General features: G+C 45.1%; 1 protein-coding gene across 2 annotated transcripts in view; it reads right to left on the bottom strand.

The window, feature by feature from the left end:
* LOC136106322 (vascular endothelial growth factor receptor kdr-like) overlaps positions 1–20,510 on the bottom strand; it is a 130,504-nt gene that overhangs the window by 79,911 nt on the left and 30,083 nt on the right. For both annotated transcript variants that reach the window (XM_065846616.2, XM_065846617.2), the window contains exons 2-3: positions 14,767–14,863; positions 10,785–10,996 (exon numbers count right to left, since the gene is read on the bottom strand). In XM_065846616.2, coding sequence (XP_065702688.1) covers positions 10,785–10,996; positions 14,767–14,863 — 309 coding nt within the window. The remainder of the gene's footprint in view (positions 1–10,784; positions 10,997–14,766; positions 14,864–20,510) is intronic.

Below are 20,510 nucleotides of genomic sequence, written 5' to 3'. Positions count from 1 at the left end.
GTAGGCAATCGACCACTTTTGCTTTGGATTATGCTGTTGACAGGAAGGGATGTGCACCCTGCATAGTAACCCCAACTTGCTTGTCCTTGGCTTGGGATCTGCCTCCACACACTTAATTTTAGAAATGGCTTCATCTAAAGCATAGGGAATAGCTGACATGAAAGGTTCGTGAGCCATCTAGGTTGCAAAAATGTGCTCTAAAGTATTCTGACAGTACATTAAAAAAGGATGTGCTATGAGGAAATGAAAATCAGGTTTCAAAAGAATGCTTAACTACTCCCCAATGGGCTAAATGGGTAATGACTGCAGTCAGTGGGGGCTGACACATCCATCGCTGTGGATCACTAGGAGGCCTTCAACAATGGCCAAACACTCATGGCTTTGGAGAAGGGAAGAACCTATAGCGTAGGAAACCAGCTCTCTGATGTCATATAATGAGGAGAAGTGTCCTTCTTGATGAAGATCATTGATGTGCTTCCTGGACTACCCTTATATCCTCATGTCATGTTTCCTGTTTAATGTAATATTAAAGAGTTTTTAATAGAGAAAAAAAATCTTGCTTGGTGGATCTAGATTGCCCAGAATGGCACATCTCTGTGCAAATACATGAAAAAGTCCACATGCTACCAAATCAAGAGGGCAATGCTACTTCTGTAGCTACCGAGGAAAATAACCATTTATACAGAATTGTAAAAATTCCACCATTCTGGGTGTTGCCCATTTTGGCTATTCCTAATAAACAATCTAAAATGGTGAAACCCTCCAGAATTTCTCCTTTCCCAGTACTTCATCCCTGGCAGTCTTTTGCTTGAAATGAGTGGGGATCCATTTTTCCATTTAAAACGAATGTTCCCCGACAGGGAGCTGTGTATCCCATGCTGGACGATCTGCAATGAATCAGCAGGTGAAGTGCTTGTTCACGTTGAATTGTTCTGGGTGACAAATGTTCTATGTGTGAGTGATGTAGCTGTGCTTATAAGTGACCTACAGAACAGCTTCAACAGGGACTGTGAGGTTTGGATTTGCTCTTCCACAACTTCACCAACAAAGGAAAACAGAGTTGGTTTATCTCACTCACTTTGTCTTTATTTCTCCACAAGAGGTAACTCATCTGAGAACAGGTCATTCATTTGGGGATATCAGTGTTGATTTCCTGGCTAATGACAACTGTCCTTGCTTAAGGAATGTCATGGAAATACGTAAGTGCTGTCACTCGGAATTAATCATCAAAGAACTAGCTCAGTGCAGAGCTGGAGTTCCTTCACTCCACAACCCAAAACACTTTGACTCATAAAAACATGAAGGGTGAAAGGACAAGTGGACAAAATGTACCATGTGCTTCATCATGATGAGAGCAAATGTTGGTTGGAGTTCCGTGTGTGTCTCGAGGAGGTCACACGTGCTGGGATGATGTTTTACAAGGGGCACTTGGATCGCTGTGCAAGTACAGGAGATGGTGAGTAACGTGGAAGCTGCGAGGAGGAGTCGAGCAGTGGCACTGAACACAAGGCAAACAGAAGATAACGACCAGAAATCTGGACCTTGTCTATCATTTCTAGTAGTGTCTTTTCATGTCAGTTTTACTCCATGCCATTGGTTTGTTCTGGCTGGATTGGTCTATAAGAAAGTATGTACTTTGGAGTAAGGGCATTGCAAGAATCATTATGTGAGATGAATTAATTAAAAAATTAGGCATGAACTTTACATCTGAACTTTCTGGTGAGGCAGGCACTGGTTTAGTCAAACCTTGAGCTGAGAAACCTGATCTCCAGACCACAACTTTGTAGCTTGTGCCCATCCCTAAAATTAATCGGAAATTATATTCAAGCCAGCATTTTATGCCCTTTCCCAAACAGGTCCACTAAATTCTTCTATTGAGTCACATTATGGAAATGTGTTTAGCGTCTGTCCCTGAGCATTAGTGCTGTGTAATAGCTCTGTAGTCTTGCTCCCCAGCTAAGCCATACTTGGGGGTATCAAATTTGACAATATTTTTAAAGCAAATTTTAAAGTTTGTGTAAATGGTGAAAGGCCTTTCTACTTAAAAGATGACCCTGGATTGTTTAAAGAAGATCTTTGCATTATTTGTTGTAGGAAAAAGCAGATAAAGTAGATTTTTGTATATTTGCAACAAACACTGGGCATGCAAAAAGGTGTCAAGAGAAGTATATTCATCTTTCTTTTTAGTCCTATGGAGAGAAAGAGGGAAAATCTGATGTGCCAGGTGATGGGAGAAGGCCAAGAAGAGACTTGCTGTGAATAAAGGAGCGTCTTGATACCTAACTATTAACAAATCTGGATCAAATTTAGACTAATTGTTTTAACCGAAAAAATGGGAGCACTGAATTTAAAAATATTTGTGCCAGTATTTGTAGAGGGAATTTCAGAATAGCACTGTTTGTTTAAAAAGTAACATAAATCAAAAGAAGGCAGCTAAGCAAAAGTTAAATAATCCTAAAATGTCATAAAATGTTGAATTATGCGATGATTGAAATATCTTAGTCAAAACAGAATAAAATTTCTCCAAAATATTTCCTGTTCAGTGAAGAAATAATACTCCTTTAAGCCCATTCTCCTCTATCGTCTCTCCCTACCCCCAAGGTTGACCTCTGTGAATCTTTTAAGATTCACAACAGACCTAAAAATAATCTAGTTTTTCAGCAGTAAATAGGATGAATACTCATCATGGTGATACTAAATTACTGGAGAACACCTAAACGGGAAGCATGAATTTACAGTGTATGTAACAGAAGCTATATTTCACTCCTAATTGATTTTTAATAGCAGCCTGCACCTGAATTACCATATGTCTAGCCGGTAGCTAGAATTACACTATCCTAGATCATAAGCTGCAATCTGAATTGGAAGCCAAAATATATAAATCGAGCCTTCCACCATCAGTATTTGAAATCTAGATGGTGTTTGAAAATCACTGTGCAATTAACAGCAAGAGGCAGTTTCTGGGTTATAAAGATTGGGCTGGGAAAGGAAAGGACGGCTTGAGCTGTGATTGATTGTTAATTGCTACTGGATATCAAGTCTCATGGGCATTATGTTTACTTTGTTTTTAAAAAAAAAGAAAAGTGGTTTCTATTTTATGGGTCCTTCTCTTTCCTACAGTAAGCGAGGTTTCCTGGGTGGCTGTAATGTGTGTTGTCTCGGGGCTTTATCCAGGTTTAGGCTCAGTGTAAAGAGAGCTCTCTCTGCCCAAGGCCTCCTTTCCTCCCCATTGCAATCTGTGCTGGAGCTCTTGATCAGGCTGGGATGCCTGTATGAGTTTGGGGAGAAACTCCTGATGTGAAGATGCTGCCATGGCAGCTGCTTGCAGGGCTAAACTATGAGAGTTTAAACGTGAGCTTAGGTCTACACTTTGGCCATCAGTGGAAAGCAACCCTGGAATGAAAGGTAACGGCACTTGCAGGTGAAGGTCAAGCACTCACTAAATAACCCAGGGTATGTCAGTGAGGCCAGGGAGGCTTTTTTTATCCCTAAGTGTGAAACTCTGTGCAAAAGAAAAAATAACATGTACTAAAGAGCATCAGCCCGCAGAGCAAGAGAGCGAACCCTGGTGCGTCCTGTCCCCTGCTTGTGCTTCGCTCCGGCAGCTCCAAAGCCCCTGTATAAATACTGAACAGGGAACTCATCAACTGCCAGCTGATACCTTTGTTACGGTTTGCGCAGACAAAAAACTGAATCCTTCATGAAACGCCTGGGTAGTTCAGGCTGACTGTGGCATGGAAAAACAATCTGCTGGGACATCGGGACTGTCACTGCCAGCTTTACTAACATGTTCACCACCTTCGGTTAACCAACAATCAGTTAACTCCTTGTAAAACAGTCTCTCAGAGACAGGACTTCTTGAAAGAGAAGGGACAAGGGCACTTTTCTTTAAAAACGATAACCTTAGCTGCAGGGAAGATCTCCAGTTCCAGATGGTGTGAATCAACTGCACTCAACTGTTGCAACTGGGCATGGGAAACGCAGGTGCCATCCTGCAATACCAGACTTGGAAACTCTGCAGCTACCAGCACTGAACTCAGAGGGAAAAAATTCTCAGCGAAGAAACACTTTATGAAAATAGGGTATTTCCCCGCAGCTTGGCACATCTGTTCCTCCTGAGCTGGGAAGGTAGTATGCCCTATGAATCTTATCCCTAAAGAAACACCTCTCAGTTTCCATAGCATAATTAAAAAGAATAATTTACTGTGGGCTGCAAAGCTCATTATATGTGAAGAAAGACAAGAGCCATAGCATGTTGGGGACTTATCGGCTGCAGCAGCGGCTCGGAGGCGAGGGAAGGGCCCCTTCCCTTCGGTCTCAGACTGGCTGTCTGGCTCTCCAGGTCAGTGGAAGTTTGCAGGAAACTGCAGCCAGGCCAGGGTGTTACTGTTTACCCAGCACAGCTCAGGAGGGAACACAAACAGCAAAGCGAAGGAAGCCGAGGCAGCGGGACGTGGAGGGGAAGGGGCCTGCGGTCCAGCCACAGGGACAGAGCCAGGCAGAAAAATCCCTCCTGCTGCACACACGCAAAGGTCAAGTGCCTATAGGAACATTGGTTACCTTCAGGCGGTGAAACCCTGCATGGTTAAATTCTCTCTCTGTCTAGAAGGAGAATAATTGCTGCTTGAGATGAGCTTAGGGTGGGTCGCTTTTAACTCAGCAATCTAATAGGAATTGCCTGAGGAACATGCAGTTCTCTCTTCAAGCCTCAGCAGCGACAGTGTGTGAACACAGATACAGGACTCCTTCGCCTCGCGGTGACATCCGTTCTTTTGTTTAGCAGTGTGTGTAATATAGGTGTCTATCTGCCAGGAAGTGCTGGAGGTCTGCTATTGTGTCCTGCTCACTTGCCGTTTGAATCCCGCTCCCCAGAGCGCTCACAGCCCCTCCTGACAGCACATGCAGCCGAGGGACCGGGACACAGCATTGCACCCCAGGAACTCGGCAGCTTGTACACTCAGGCTCTCTCCTACAGCTCTTGACTTCTCAGCCGTGTATCACCTGCCTGCGTGTTCAAAGCATCCTCCTGAGGACACACAGGAGTTCGTACAAGGTTTGGGGTTCTTTTCCTTTCTGCTCGTTTCGTACACCGTGACGACAATTTGTCTCCTGATATTTGTACCATATCCGAAACTGTGGAGATAGCATCACCTCCCCCTTGCTGACAGTATCCATCAGCCCACAGAGATGATAAGCACTAAATGGCCTTTGAGGACAGTCATCCATGGCTGTTCTTGTCTGTGAAATTCCCGAATGTTCTCATTTTGCTTCTCACTTTGTTCCTGCGAAAGATAATTCTCTCGCCCTCACTATTTATTTATTCATTCAGCCATACCTTAGCTGGGAAACCTGGGCAGTCTCACAGGTTCTTTGAGTTCATGTTTTGACATAACCCCCATGAAGTTTGTCTTTAGCAAGCTCAAAAACAGTGAGAGGAGGTTTCTAATCTGTTCTTTATGTTAATAGGATCATTAGCAGTTAAGTGACATTTTGGTCAGAGTATTTTGGAAAGCTTTACAAGGAAGTTGCCTAGTCTGCTGTATTCCTCCTGGTAACACATCAAAGCTTCTTCTACGTGCAGGAGTAACTTCTATAAAGTCACTTGTTTTGAAAATGGATCTTTGAAAGTAAAATAAGAGACTTTTCAGTTTGGCAGGCCAATGGGAAGAATTGGTGGTGGAATGCTTAGATTAAACAGAAAGCAGAATATTTTCTCTTAGGCAAAACAAAACTGACTGCAAAACCCCCAGAAGCCATTCTGAGTCAACATGAAGCATTCTGTTTTGGTCAAATGAAATACATTCTTCCCCTGGAGATTATTGTTAGAAACACAGGAATATTTGTAGAGAAAAATATTACTTTAAAAAGCGTTCCATCAAAAATCGTGGAAGCAAAATGCTTCTCACTGCCAAACAAATAAAAGCCAAGACAGAAGGATTTTTAAAATACAAAACAAAACCACCAAACAAACAAGTCTCCATGCTTTGGCTGGACTTATGTTTCAAGCATCAGAAGAACTCATAAATTCTGACTCCCTGCAACACTAGATTTTAGGCAGGCATTGACTTTGTAGAAAATGTTCACCAGCTCTACCAAAGCCCCATCATTAAGAGCAGGTCCCCTACATTAGCTGCTGCCAGCTGCAGACCTTGGATAAGGCTCAGCAATTAGCAATTATTAAGTGAATAACAAATGGGAAGGAAGAAGGGAATGTGTGCGTGATTTTGGCTGTTGAGCTTTCATTTAGAAATTCTTTATCAATGAGAAGGAGAGGATCGTTAGCTCTTCCCGCTGGGATGTCAAGTGCTGTCACTGACTTAGTGCCAGGAGCTTGTGCTGCTCACTCAACATCATGTCTTACAAGGCTCCTCCCCGTATCCTTTAGGATATGATCTGAAGATACTGAATGTCTTGATTTCAGAATTAAAAGCATCTGACTTTTCCCTTGGATCCAGCCCTTAATACTTGAGGAACAACAGAGAGGGTCCTGCAGAGTGACGTCACCTGTATTTCCACATCATGTGGCCCTCAACACTGTTAACTGGGACATGGTGCCAAACCCTTCCACCAGCCTGAGCGAGACAGCGGCTTATCTGCCGGGCTCCACGCGGAGCAGACAGGACGGTGTTTGCCTATCGCTGCTCGCTGAGTGTCTGGCAGCAAGTGGAGCTGTCTCAGTGTCTCCAGTGTGAAAGGAAGAAAGAAGAAATGCAGCTCCAACTCTCTCCTCACTGGTAATATCTTCTGGAAAGCAAGCCAAAGCCCGAGTCAGGGCTGTCACCCCAGCCCTGCATTTCTGCTTCTCACACTCAGATTGTCTCTGTGAACTGTCAAGAGAATGAAGGAGGCAGAAGTCAGCTTCAGAGGACATCAGAACCCAAATACGATCTCATGTGAGGGGTGCTTTCATGCACTTCTGTCCTCTTTGGATTTCTCTTGGTGGGAAAGGGATGAAGAAGATGGAGCTTCACATTGCTGGGCTGTACTGTGTGATAGAGCTGATGTGACACCCTGCCCTGATGCAGCACTTGCAGCACCAGGGCTCCTCACTGTGCCATAGCAAGGGAGAGCTCACCCCCTTCCTTGGGGTGGCCCGCAGCGGGATGCGCGCTTTAGCAGGACAGGCTGCTTGGATGCGTCCCCTTTTTAAATCAGACCGCGAGGGGAAATCACTGCACAAGCTGAGGCAGCATTTTAGTGGACATGGAGAGCTCTTCCAGCAGACCCCCGAGGACTATCTTACTTTGAGACAATTTGTTTGCTGACAGTATTTCAAATGGCTGAGAGCTACAAGGCCTGACTTCTGCCTAGGCTGGGGCCTGGGACAGCCCTTTGGGAAGGTGGAGCGAATCTTTGCTTGATTTATTTTTTTCCTCCTTCTCTAAGCCATGTTAAATTTTATATGTGCCCTAGGAAACACTGTAGAGAGTGCTCTCTATATTTTCACACAAAATAGACAGCCTGCCCTTTCCTTTGGCACAGGGATCTCAAAGGTTGAAATAAATGAGTGCATTCCTCACAGGGAAGTATCCATTTGGTTGGGAAGGGTAATTGCCGGAGATAGGCAGAAGCAAATGACATTTGCTAGCTGGTTTTGGCAGCATTTGCAGTGGAGATGCCATCCGTGTGAGACTTTCTGACGTGGGATTCAGCTGGTTTGCGGTGAAGACTTGGCTTTGCTGCTGCTGGTCCAGCACTGACTCAGCAGAGGCAGCGTATTCTTGCTTCCCCCGTTCACCCCGTTCTCTGACAGCAGCCCCGGGACAGTTGCTTGGCTGCTCTTCCCGCTCAGCTCTGCAGCGCCGTGTTCGACCAGGTGCTGCATCTCCCTGCAGTTAATTGTCCCTCAGAGTTGCAATGAGGTTAAACAAGGCACTTAAAAAACGCCCAACTCTTTCTGTTCCAGCCCTAAGATATGTTGTATTTTCAACAAGGAGATGGGCAGCAGGAGAAGGGGGTTTTCTTCTTTTTAATTACAATCTTTGGGAGCTGAAACTGCAGCAGGAAGCAGAAAAGGCCTCGGGAACAATTACTCAGGATTAAGATCCTGAGTTCCCCCTCCAGCCTGCCGGTGCACGGCTGAGGCATGGTGGCCGACCCTGCCGCCTTCGGGTCCCTTATGATCCCGCTGATGTGCAGGGGTCACGGCTCAACTGCACCGCGGGGGAGAGCTGCTGAATGCCAGATTCTGACAGGGGTTAGAAACTCCACTAGGGAGGCTGTAAAAACAGAAGCAAGCACAGGAAATAATAACCAATAAGCAGGGCTTCCGATACAATCATGTTCTCATTTTGGTGTCAAGCAGCAGGCCAGGAATGAAGGGAAAAAATACCATTCCCCTTCCTTTTTTGGCAATAATGGCTTGTAAGCTCAGAGGAATCTCCAGCCTTCAGGGTCTGGCTCTGCATTTTTTCACTCCACCTGGCTCAGTCTCATAAACACCCTGCTGAGCACTCGCTCTCTCCACAAAACACCCGCAGAGATGGCTTTTGGATCTCACCCTCGCCTGGCTCTCACGTGGAGACAACTGATGGGCTTCTCAGTGACGCCCAGACACTGTCAGATCAATTTTCTTAAAAAGGCACTTTTAAATATTGAAGAAAATCGTAGGTACATTCCAAATGCCTTGCTTAACTTCACAATTTGTGGAGCCCTTCGCTGAAGGTGAGGTCTTGTCCCCAGAACAGCCTGCTGGCTTTCGACAAATGTACACAGGAGCTGAATGGGAGGAAGAGCGTGTCCTGAGGACAGCAGCCATGCCGAGGTATAAATAGCTTTATTTCGCTGCTGCGAGCTTATCGACTGCGCTGCTGTGGCAGAGAGCAGCTTTGGGCCGATGAGCATCTCGCCAGGACACGAACCGGAGGGATCCAGCTGACTTACCTTTCTCACTCCATCACCCATAGAGTGCACAGTACAAGCTGGTTCATTCTCCACCCTCTTTTCCCTCAATAACTTTTAAAGCACAGGAGTCTGAGTGAGAGCTTTTAGCACAAGGAGGGCATATAACACAAATTGCATCCGAGAGAGGACAGTCTTGGAGGGTGATTTAGAGAAACATCCATCCAGTGCTGTTTTTCAGGGGAACCTTGGCACAACAGTCGCAGGCAAGCAAGAGGACATCCTGTGATTTTTTTAGATTAACGCTGTTCCAAGTGCATCACCAGCAAGCATTTCATAACTTGAGGTATTTTCTTAAGGAAAATGCTCAGGCAGTCCCAAAAGATCTATAACGTTTCCTGCACGTGCTCCCGCCATAGAGTGATGAAGGCCTGGGTAGCCAGCCAGGGCACTGAATCAGGAGAGAGAATTGAGTTTTCAATGCACTGTTTCCTGAAGCGTAGGCATTGGGCTGGGTTAACAATATTAGATGTGGGGCATCTGAGGAGTATGTAATGAGAAAAGGAAACAGCTCAGCACAAGAACTAGGGTGGATAAAGCAAGCAGGGCTTAAGAGTTACAAGAAAAAATCAGAGAAAGGAAATAGAAAGGCAGAAAAAAAAGTGACCGCAGGAACTAACAAGTAACACCAAAAAGCTACTTTCCGATAAGAGGAAGACTTGCTGGGAAAGCAGGATAAGAGTAGAAAGGGACTATTCTCAATAGACATGAAGAGACAGGAAAATGTCATCCACATGAATCAAACAGGTGTGTTCACCTAGTAGTGCAGAAGTTGAATTTAGCTGTGCGGGCGTTTTACAGTCCCCTTGGGATGGAAGTCACCTCGTGGAGACATATGTTTTCTGTAACTATAGGTTTGATGAACTATTCAAATAATATCAGACAAACTCATTGCCGCTCCAGCGTTTGTTTTAGGAAGAGGATTCAAAGACTCACAGTTTAGCATTTGCTAGAAAAATGAATTCATTTCATGAGTATTTGTGGGGAAATGAATAGCGAGCCTATTCAGCACCAGTGGAGTTCATGATGTCCCCTATTCAAGACACTACAAGTCAGCTCCTTTATCTGACTACTCACAATCTCAGCTGGAAAGATCCAGGATGATTCAGTGGTTTAGTAATGCATTTGTCAAGCAGAGCTGAAAAAAATTGGGGAATATTCTAACAAAAATCTGTATTATTGAAATGGTTGTTCAGTGTATTATATTCACTTAATCACAGAAGACCGTGCTCCTCTGAAGTTTCTGCTTCCATTTATTATTTGCTCTGAACTGAATGATTCTGACACATGGGGAGAGACAGCTCAAAGAGAACAAAAATGAGCAATAGGCCATTTTTGCAATAAAATATGTATAATGCAGTCATCGCTGAGTGTGTCTCACAAATGTGAAGGACAAAGCAGTAGACAAATGTGTACAAAGAACGCTGTCGGGGAGTTTCATGCCTGCGGAGGAAGGGAAAGAGGCAGGACTTGGGTATTGAGGGTGAATCTTAGGAAAAGCGCTGTGATAGCAAAACCCTTTAGGATAGAAGAATTTAGTCTTAAAAGGAAAATAAAAGGAAAAGAGGTTTAAAGAAGTCAGTGTATCAGTTATTTGAAACAGAAAACTAGATGGGACAGTCTAGTTTTCAAGTTCCAGAATGGAATGAGATGGGTAATTTCTGGTTCTCATATCTGTGTCCCTGTGAATTCAGCAGACATGAAAATCCAAATATATGCAGGCTCTTCAAAATGTCAAAGCTGGCGCTTGCTCCAGCGCTGGGCCAGTGTGGAGCTGGGATTTGAGAGAGCATCCGAACTGGGCTGCCTAGCACAGATCCCACCGCTGAACACAACTTCCAGTACCAAAAGGACACAGCAACAAAATGAAGTGAAATTCTTACCTCTAACAAACACATAGATCTTGGCCGTGAGATCCTCATTAGATGGGGAGTCATCGTGAACGCAGGTGAAGTACCCGGTGTCGTTAGCTGTGACTTTCCTGATGACGAGCATGCTGCAGCTCTGCCTTGTGCTGTTGCGGCAATTGCTGACGTGCACCCGGGGGTCTTCCTTCTGGCCCTCCCTCAAACGCCAGCTTACAGAAGGTGCTCCCCTGCCAACACAACACCCCAAAATGAAGAATACAGGCATGACTTCAGAGAAAATTTGGGCTTCCTTCCGGCCAACTGTCACTGATGTTCCCAGTGTTCCTACTCTTGTAATTTGGAAATGAATGGCAAAGGTTGCTGGGTGCTGGCGTTTCCACCCATAAGGAATTAAGGTGGGTCACCCTGCGTTCTGCCCCAGAACAGAGGAGATTCCTGAAATAGTCCGTGGGAACTGTAGTGGGATTGCTCCTGGAGGAAACGTGAGTTTGTTTTTATAACACTATATTTTAGCCACTTCAAACTTTAGAAGCCACCAGATAAAATTATATGTTTCTTCCAAGCTGAGGACTTTGCATATTTTAACAGCTAAATTAACTTCTATTTTCCTACGCTAAGGCTGCACAGAGAGAAGGGAACATTTATGTAACTTTGCATCACCTTTCTTACTTAATCAGCAGTGACTCAATCTTGATTTTTGTGAAGGATCTGGAACTAATCAGATTACAAATCTTAGAATATCTGCCCAGGACACATTTTTTTCCAATTAATCTTGTCATGGCAGTCAGAACATAAAGACAGCAGGGCAGATGATCCACCATTTCACCACCTGCCCCGTTCGTTGTCTTAGATGTGATCACAGCTAATGTCAAATGCAATTCTGTGTAGTTCACCAACAAAAAGCAAAGCTTTTTTATAACCTGTTGCAGGACTCAAAGAGAGCCTTCAACCGACCTCAGTTAGCTTGGAAACAGGCACTAGGTGTGCTGGTCCTGTTGTGCTGGAACCATCAGGCCGACCCATGGCAGCAGTAGCTCTTGGAGCTCTTGGGCTTGGGCTCTGGTGACACATTAGTATATGCTGGACGTGCTGGTGATATTAAGATTATGGTCTTTTTGTAGCAGGCTGGTTTTGGTGAGCAGTGTGGAAACTGGTGGGATGTGGGGGTAATGGTCTGTAGATTTTTCCGCGGATGAAATTAGTATTAGAGGGAGGTGGTTCTGTCTGTCTGTGTTTGCAGAGAGAAGCCACCCTGCGAAAGGACGGGAGGTTGACTCACCCCTTCTCACTCAGGCAGTTCCCGTTGACCCAATGGCATTTGTTGAGCTGAGGAAGGAGTAAGAACCTCTGGATGTCCCCAACCAAGTGTCGCCAGGGAGAAATCCGGTCTAGACACATTGACTCAGTATAGAGATGCTAAAACCCAGTGTATCTAACAAGCAAGCTGTGTGAAGTTTCCAATTAGTTAATCACTCTAACTACTCTTTCTGTGCCAGTAGCTTTGTAGTGGTGCAAGAGGTGCAATAAGGGAACACGTTTGCCAGCAAATTCAGTGACACTTAAACAAACATCCTCTTGGCCCCCGTTTCTGCCCGTCCTTTAGTCGCCTTCCTGAAGATGATGCGGACACGGGACTGAACTCTTGAGGTTATTCCCAGCACGTAGGTGAACGAGAGCACTGGGAGAAGTGTGAATATCCTCTCTGGTGAGCAACCTCACCCTCTTTTTGGATGCACTGTCGACTTGGACAGCCCCACCTCATCCGTCACACCAGCTTCCCGTCCTTCAGAGCAATGCGTTATTTTTTGACGTGGAGGTCCCTACCCAGAGCTCTTTCCCTACCTTACTAACGTCATTAATGACATAATGACCGCCGCTGTCAAGAAATGGGACTCCTGGCCCGGAGTATGGAACAATATGGAACAATGCCTCTTCACGCTCAGGCACTCAGCTGTCATCGTGTCACTTCCCCTCTACCGTCACCCAGTCTGGTGTCCCTCAGGCTTGGAAATCTGCACCAGCAGCTCTGCAGAGCAGGTCAGGCATTTCGCACAGCTCCGCTTCCTCACATGTGCCCACCTTTTCCTCCTGTGTATTCTATCCTGGTGGGCAATGGAGACTTCAGCTTTGCTCTGGGATTTTCACACATCTGCAGAGGGGAGTCCCAGAGCAGCTTTGGCCCCGAACCTCAAATGAATGGAGTTGCAGGGAGAAGAGATGTTCACACAGGGTTACCCTCGGCTCGCTGTTTCCTGCTGTGCTCCACACAGCCCTGATGCCCCCTCGAACCGCGAAGGACCCAGAGCTCCTTTGGAGCCAACTCTGAGGGTGCAGGTGCTGCTGTGTCGGGGCGCAGACATCTGCAAAGCACCTTCTACAGGGAATATGGCACTCCAAGTGCAGAGATCTCACTTCCAGCTTCTGTTCTCAGCTCTTGCATGACCTGAGTCAAGGAACCGAAGAGCTCCAGGCCTCTGTTCCCATGCTGGCCTGACAGCGCACTGACAAATTTTCCTGTTTCTCAGACCTGTCAGGTGGATTTATTGCTTTACATCCGTAAAGCAGTTTGGGACTGAAGTGCTAATAATTTCTTCATCTATTTATTCATCTGGTGATATGACAAAAATAGGATGTTCCTATAGATTGAAAAGGCAGTGGGTGGAGAACTGCTGAAAACTATTGGTTTAAGTGGTATGGAGCACTACACCGAACTCATGTCCACGTAACGTGCCTTATGAAGCACCACATCTAGATTTTAAAGGACTGTTTAAACTTTATTGCCATCATGCGTGCTGCTTGCCAAGCTAAAAATACCACTGTAAGGTTGTTTTGACCCCATAAGCCCCACGGCTAGCTGGAGGTATTTGGAATAAAACTGCTTTACACTCCAGAAGACATCACAAATTTATACCGCATGAGTCAATTTACCTTTCACTGTAACAATGAGTTAAATAGACCAGGACAAAAATGAGAAGGGGCCTATGTGTCACCATAAACTACAGCTTAGATTCACCTTCCCACTCCTTTTTCTTACTCTTTCCAGTAATTTCTGTTGCAAGAAACTATCCATGTAATGGCTACAGTCAAGGGGACTTCGCAAGAAGTTGTAAAAATGTGTGTGTGATAGTTTGTATTGCCTTGAGCCTTCTCTCCTGCGGTGCTCTTGGAAGACATTAGAAAACAACCTCTCACAATAGTTTGGAGCATAAATCACGTTTGGAACAAGTGACACTTACATGCATCTCAGTCTGAGGCCTCTTGTGTGACCGAACAAACACATCTGACTCTTTGTATTTGCTGCTCGGTCTCGTGCCAGTCAGATGGGACCAAATGCTACATCCCCCATTTCCAGAGGCTCATCTCCCTGTAAAGCACGTCATTACCTAAATTTTGCTTGTTTCTCGTATGGCTGGTTTTTATACATTGTGCCAAGAGCTGAAGAGCTGCCATAATTTACAGTATCAGCAGTCTGCTTCTTTATGTGTCCTGGTTATCTTTGATTTCAAGAATATGATATGTTTAAACAGGTCAGGTCTTTGAATGTACACATATTAACTGCTGTTTATTTAACTGTCATCTTATAGGCTAGATGGTATTTGAGGTTAAGAAGTTTAAGCTTGTATGTGTATATATAAAGAGCTAATGACATGCCCTGCTGATCTTGTTTGTCATTTACTTACAAACAGGGAGCAAAAGGGTGATTTTAGCTGCAGAGGAGCTGCATCTGAACCTGTTTTCAGATGAGGATTTTCCTTAATTGTGGCGCACCCCCCTCCCATAAGCTTTCCCATGTGCTGACTCAGGGTTTTGCTGGAGCCCCTTGACAACATGAAGAATGTGGCCAAGCTGAATGCTGACCTGAGGCTTTCCTCCCTGCTCTGCTACAGCCTGCCAGACTGTCCGTGCAGAAACACACGGGAGGGTAACCAGGGATGCCAGCTGGGTCAAGGTAATCAATACAACCGAGGAAATCCAGCATTGCTGGAGTAATCCTTACCTGCATTTTATTTTTAGGGTGTCTCCCGGCAAGATGACAATTTGCTCTTTTGCAATGCTTAGCGTTGGTTTCTCAAAAAATTCTTCTTCAGCAAGACCTGACCCAAATAAAGAAGAAATCATCATTAGGCGAGCTATTCAGCATGGTCACAACAGGCACAATACAGTTGAAGCAAGCTTTTTGTTTTGTAAATAGTTCCTAATTTGGGGGCCCACACAGTGCTCGCATTTATACTCATGCAATTCAGTTGAGCGTGGAGTTAGTTGTGAGATCCCCTTTGTTTTTAGGTTCCTTTATTCGTCTCTTTCTTTTCTAACACTGAGCACCTGCATCTCTGCTAATAGTCTTCCTCTTCTTTTCTTAGAGCTAGCTTTATTACTGAATTATTCCATTTCTAGGAGAACAGATTCATTTCAAATGGATTTTACACGCATATAAAAGTGGAAGAAGTCAGATCTTTGGGAAATAATTTGATGTGTGAGCTCATACGTTACATATTAAGCAATAGGAGAAGACAGAACAATAATTCTGGGGAGCGACTCTGATTCACAACTGTGAAGCATGTGCTATATTAGAACCAAATCAAAAGCCTGCTGTTTTCCAAAGCACCGTTCACAAATACGGCATTTGAAGTAAATAGCAAGCTGCTTGCTGTGTGGGCATCGTGGCTGTGCACTGGTGTCAAGCTCAGTGTGTCTGGGACAGCGTCATCAGTGCTGGGGTGACAAGGGTTGTCTAATGACAATGGTCTTTAAGGACAGTAGTGAAAAAGGTCTCTCTCATCATAATCTGGCCCAGGAAATGTCTTCTCAATGTGAAACTGTCCTCTGTGAGATGCATATCTGAGTGTACATCCACGACAATAGAATTTTCAGAAAGTGAAACAGAGAAGAAGCAGGAGTGAGGTTGGCCAGGCTGGTTTCCTTGCCCAAAGTAACATAATCAAGGAAAGGAGAAAACAGACTTAGATAAGTATCTCAATTTCCAAAGCTTTGACATTAAAGCCATATGTTTTCTTCACCCCCCCACCCCGCTCTTCAAATCTGTATCTTCTCCTTTGCCTTGAACTTGATAAGCCAGAAATCTTTAGCTGGGCTTATAACAGAGGCATTATTCTCAGAATAGTGAAGATAACATATCTAGCAAAAAGAGAAACATTAGAGTTTAACTTTTCAACTGGATGAAGCAGTGATTTCCTTGCCTCCCACCTCCCAATTCATCTCTTTTTTGCTGGATTTGAGTAAAATGCTCTTAGCCTGGCACATTCTCTCAGCGTGGAGAGTGAATCACTCCCACTTTGGAGGCTCTGCCTTCTTCCGTGAGCCATTCAAATTGCCATCAGTAACTCAGCCAGTCCAGCTAATCTCACGGTGCCAGAGAATCCTTCCCAAAGGGGATCCTGCCCTTGGACTCCTGTCCAAGACATACTGACCCTTCCTATAGACCTCAGGCTGAGACTTCAAATTAGACCTGGCCACTTCTTCAGCACCAGAGATAGTCCTGGTCCCCCCAGCTTTGCGTGACTGATGACACCAAGTCCATTGCAGAATCAGAAGTTGGAGTCTGGCCAACACAAACTCCCTCCAGTGCATCGGTGTGACATTATTTAGCATGGCCCTACCTAAAAACTGCTATTACATGTAGTGCTGTGGAAGCAAAGTAGCCAGCGGTGTCCAGCCCTGCTGTTCTCCTGTTTCTTTTAAAAAGTACCATTATTCCTAAACACATTCAGGATGACATGTGCAGGGTGCAGCGTCACATTTAGCAAAGAATCAACAGAAAAAGCCCCAAACTCTGCAGGAGGAGACACTATCAGGCAAACACATCCTTGCACTTGACTCCAGAGTCCCCTCTGGTTTCTGGAAACAGCCAGTTCACACTGAGCATGAGCTGAGCTTTGCCATCTGTTAGTTCATGGTGCTGAGGTATTTCAGCCTCTTAATACCATGTGCTGAGCTTTGCAAAAACAACCAAAAAAAAGGCCAATGGCTTTGAATACGTTTGTCAAGTGTCATTTAATTTGTGAGCTGAGGGTTGTTGGGAGTCTTATGTAGCTCTCCCAGGACGCAGCTACTACCGAGACTTCACCCAGGTGCTGCTTCGACTTAGAAAATCCTGGGGTTTGGAATAATCCTTTATTCCTTTCGTCTTGTGCCTTTCGTTGTTCTTAGGGCTTAGCGGGGGCTTAGCTGATGTCTTGAGCTGGCCTTTTGAATAGACCTGAGTTTTACCTCTTGTGAGCAAGTGTGATGCGGTCGGAGGGGCCTGGAGCACGGTGCCAGGCAGCTGGCACCAGACCTGAGCCGCTCCTGTGACCGCGCAGCAATGCAGCCCTCGGGCTTTTGTAATAGTTGAGACTGTTTTTGCTAAAAGAAAGAAAAGTGTTTTTCAATTATTCTGTTTATACTTCGGAGCTACTTCTTTCTCAAAGTTTATTTTGGCTTTGGGAGCTGAAGAAAAGCAAAGCGTAACTTCAGTGCTTTTCTACGCCATGGAGGACAAGAGGAGAAATTCCTCTGCCACACAGGCGTTTGATCGGTGCTGCCAGGTGACAGAGGGTTTATATAAACACAGTGTGTGCCCTTTCTAGCACACCAGAGCCAATTGGGGAGAAAAGTTTGAGGGCAAAACTGAGGGAGTAGTGGGGGAAAAGCTTGGGCTGTGCTACATTGGGAACCTAAACGTCACAACTGGCAGGATGGTGCCTTACAAAGACTTTAACCTCCCATGGTCCCTTTAGAGCTGAGCTTCTTTTGGAGGCAAAGCTGGGCACAGAGGTAGATGCTCTTTAGCTTGTACAAAGCCTGAGTCTTCTGGGACACTGTGTGCAGGTTTCTGACTTGCTGATAAGCTCTGGATTGCCAGAGCTGTGAAACACAAGCAGATGCGATCTAGTTGTGGGAAGGGCAAAGTCAGCCCAGTGTTGGCAACCCAGAGGAAAGCAGCGTTTAATTACACCATGTAGCTTAGTGGCAGAGCTTTTCCTTCTTAGAATGAACATGAGTGTTCACTATTTTAATGTATTTCATTTCAGTTTTATGGCTTTAACTGATAAATGCTTCACAGTTCTCCAAAAAGGTTTTTCATAGCTGCTCTGCACTTCATATAAAAACTCTCAGGCTTAAGGAATATCTCCCTGAAGTAGGACTTTGTGGTACACTATAAAACCAGGGCCTACAACCTGGCCAGGGTGGGGTGGGAGACTCAAGTTGTGTTGAAGCTAGCGTGTTCTCATTTCACAAATTACGATGTCCAGGCTTAAAATAACATTCTCCTCTTGTCTGCTAAATAATTTTTCTCCTGCTCTATGGCTACAAGGGTCATAAAATGAAAAGTACTTGCACCAGCCATGTCATTACCATAGCAAAGCCCTGCAGAGGAGCAGGCGCTTGGCAGCTCTGCTCTGCAGGATGGTGCATTGATATTAAGGCTCAGGAAGCAGCGGTGGGACCGTGGCTGTCCCTGCCATGTTCTGCATGAAGCCAACACTCCGGTTCGGCTGGTGCAGCACCCTTCCTTGGGTCCTCTGGCGTGGATTGAGATACGATGTTCCTGCCCTCAATTACTTGTTGCCAACACAACTTGACTACAGCAAGACCCAGGGGCGCAGAGTCACCAGGCTAAAGACAACCCCTAGAAAGAGCCTCGAGTCAGGACGCACCTTCTCTCCAGGGCCTCATTGCACCATTTTTCATTCCAAGAGTTTATTCCTACCTTCAGTTTAGGCTTTAACATTCCGCTCTTGATGGTGAAAACCCCATACGCAGCATAATCACGCAAATCCTTGGGAGTGAAATGTGAAAGGTTGACTGATACATTATCCAGGGAAGAAAAGTATATTGAAAACGTTTCTTTCCTGGGATAATCTGATTTTGCAGCAGAGCCAAATTAGACATGGGAGGATCCACAGGCAGAGGGTGACGTGTGACCTCCCTCACGTCTCTGTCAGATGATTTCTGACTCCATCTCCCTTGGCTGAGGGAGTTCTCTCCCACACTAAGCCAACGCCTGATGTTCGTGCTGGGACCATCAGTGAACACGGCTAAAAACTATTTTTAATCTCTGTTTCTTATTGTAACAGTCTTCCTTCAAGCATCCCCTGGGCACTGTAACCACCCAGTAGCTACCCCAAAAAGAGCACTCACAAATGGTTGTGCGATTGAACGTCTCGAGGTATCGTACGTAGTGACAGCTAGCGTCAATATGATCTCTGATGAAGAGATCCACATATCCCTTTCGGGCACTGCGGCACACGGAGGAGGGCAGAGCTGAAAGAGCAGTAACAAAGAGCACCTAACCTCTGCGTCAGATGGCAAAGAAATAATTGCTAGGCAAACCGGAGACTGCTGTGTTGACAGCTAAATGAAGCAGGTTAGACAGGGGCCCTGATTCCACAAGGACTCGGGCACACAAATAGCTTTTTGCACATGATTGAACTCCAGGGACTATTCATGTGTGTGAAGTCACTCTTGTGCACAGAGCTGGGCCCTAGGACACATCAGGTCCCATTAGAAAGGACTGGAAGTCAGAGTTCTAGAGTTTATTTTAGTGGAAGAAGAGAAGAGGCATATACGCAACATTGTTAAACTGTTTTGTTCGCTGCCGGCAGTAGATTGGGGATACTTTTGTAAGCTGTGCTTACCTTAAAGCATTTCTGAATCAGAGCCTGGATTGGGAGCATAATCCATGCCCTGGAAACACTCTGGAATCACTGTGGGCCTTATGAAGAGCGTGCGTGGCCCTGGTCACCAGTCATGCTGTGATCACCAATAATCAGGATCATGCAGAGGAAGACGGACCTGGGCTGCCTGCCAGGGCAAAGCTGGTGAAGCTCAGTCCCTCCCAATGACCTTGTGTCTGCAGCAGTAAATGACACGAAGGAGAGACACTGTGCTTTCCTCTGAGCTCTCAGAGTACCTCATCTCAGGCACACAGTGTGAAAAATGAACAGGTACCCTTTTGAAAGGGTATTTTCATGACTATATCCCCAAGGAAATCCTGTTTTCACTGGAATTAGAAAGCTCAAGGATTCATTGAAAAGCTCTGTGTGTCTAATCGAATGGCCTATAATCATTTTAGGATTTATTTCAAGGTTACCTCCTATGGAAAAAGAAGAGACAAGAGTACTGCCAGCATTATTTTATCACAAGCCTTGCAATATTTGGTGTGTTTATTAAGTCTTCATCCCCTGGAATCAGCTTTCACTTGTTACAATCGAGTAATTTTCTATTATTTTAGAGACTTTAAAAGGCAGTAGCAAATAACTAAAAAGATCCACCTTCTTTTTTGTTGTGAATTTGGTTGGGAGAAGTACATCCACTTCTTGATTCTGCCAGAGTCATGCATTGACATTGATAAAATCTCTTATGCTCTCTTTTCAAAATGCAAAATTTCTAAAATGAAATATTATTGCTAGCATTGACTTTCCCAGCAAAGAAGAAGGGATGTTCCTGTGGTGAAGATCTTGGCTGTAAGTGAGGACCAGACCTCTCAATTTTCTTCTTTTCTGCTGGCTGGTGAGTTCTGTGTCAAACCACCTGATGGGAACTGAGTCAGCAGAGGGACCAGAGGCCCCAGTGATGGGCTGCAGATGGGGAATGTGTAGGTCAGAAAGGGTTGTTAGGGGGTAACTTATCCTCTAGACCTCGTGTGGTTTGATTGCCTCTCTCCCATTTCTTTTTTCTCCTGATTTATTCAGGGAGTTGGTTTTGATCAGGTTATTTGCCTTCCTAAGCATCAATTCT

Source organism: Patagioenas fasciata, chromosome 11, assembly GCF_037038585.1.
Source record: "Patagioenas fasciata isolate bPatFas1 chromosome 11, bPatFas1.hap1, whole genome shotgun sequence".
Taxonomy (NCBI): Eukaryota; Metazoa; Chordata; class Aves; order Columbiformes; family Columbidae; genus Patagioenas; species Patagioenas fasciata.
The sequence above is the reverse complement of the archived record's forward strand: the minus strand, read 5'-3'. Positions and strand labels throughout refer to the sequence as shown.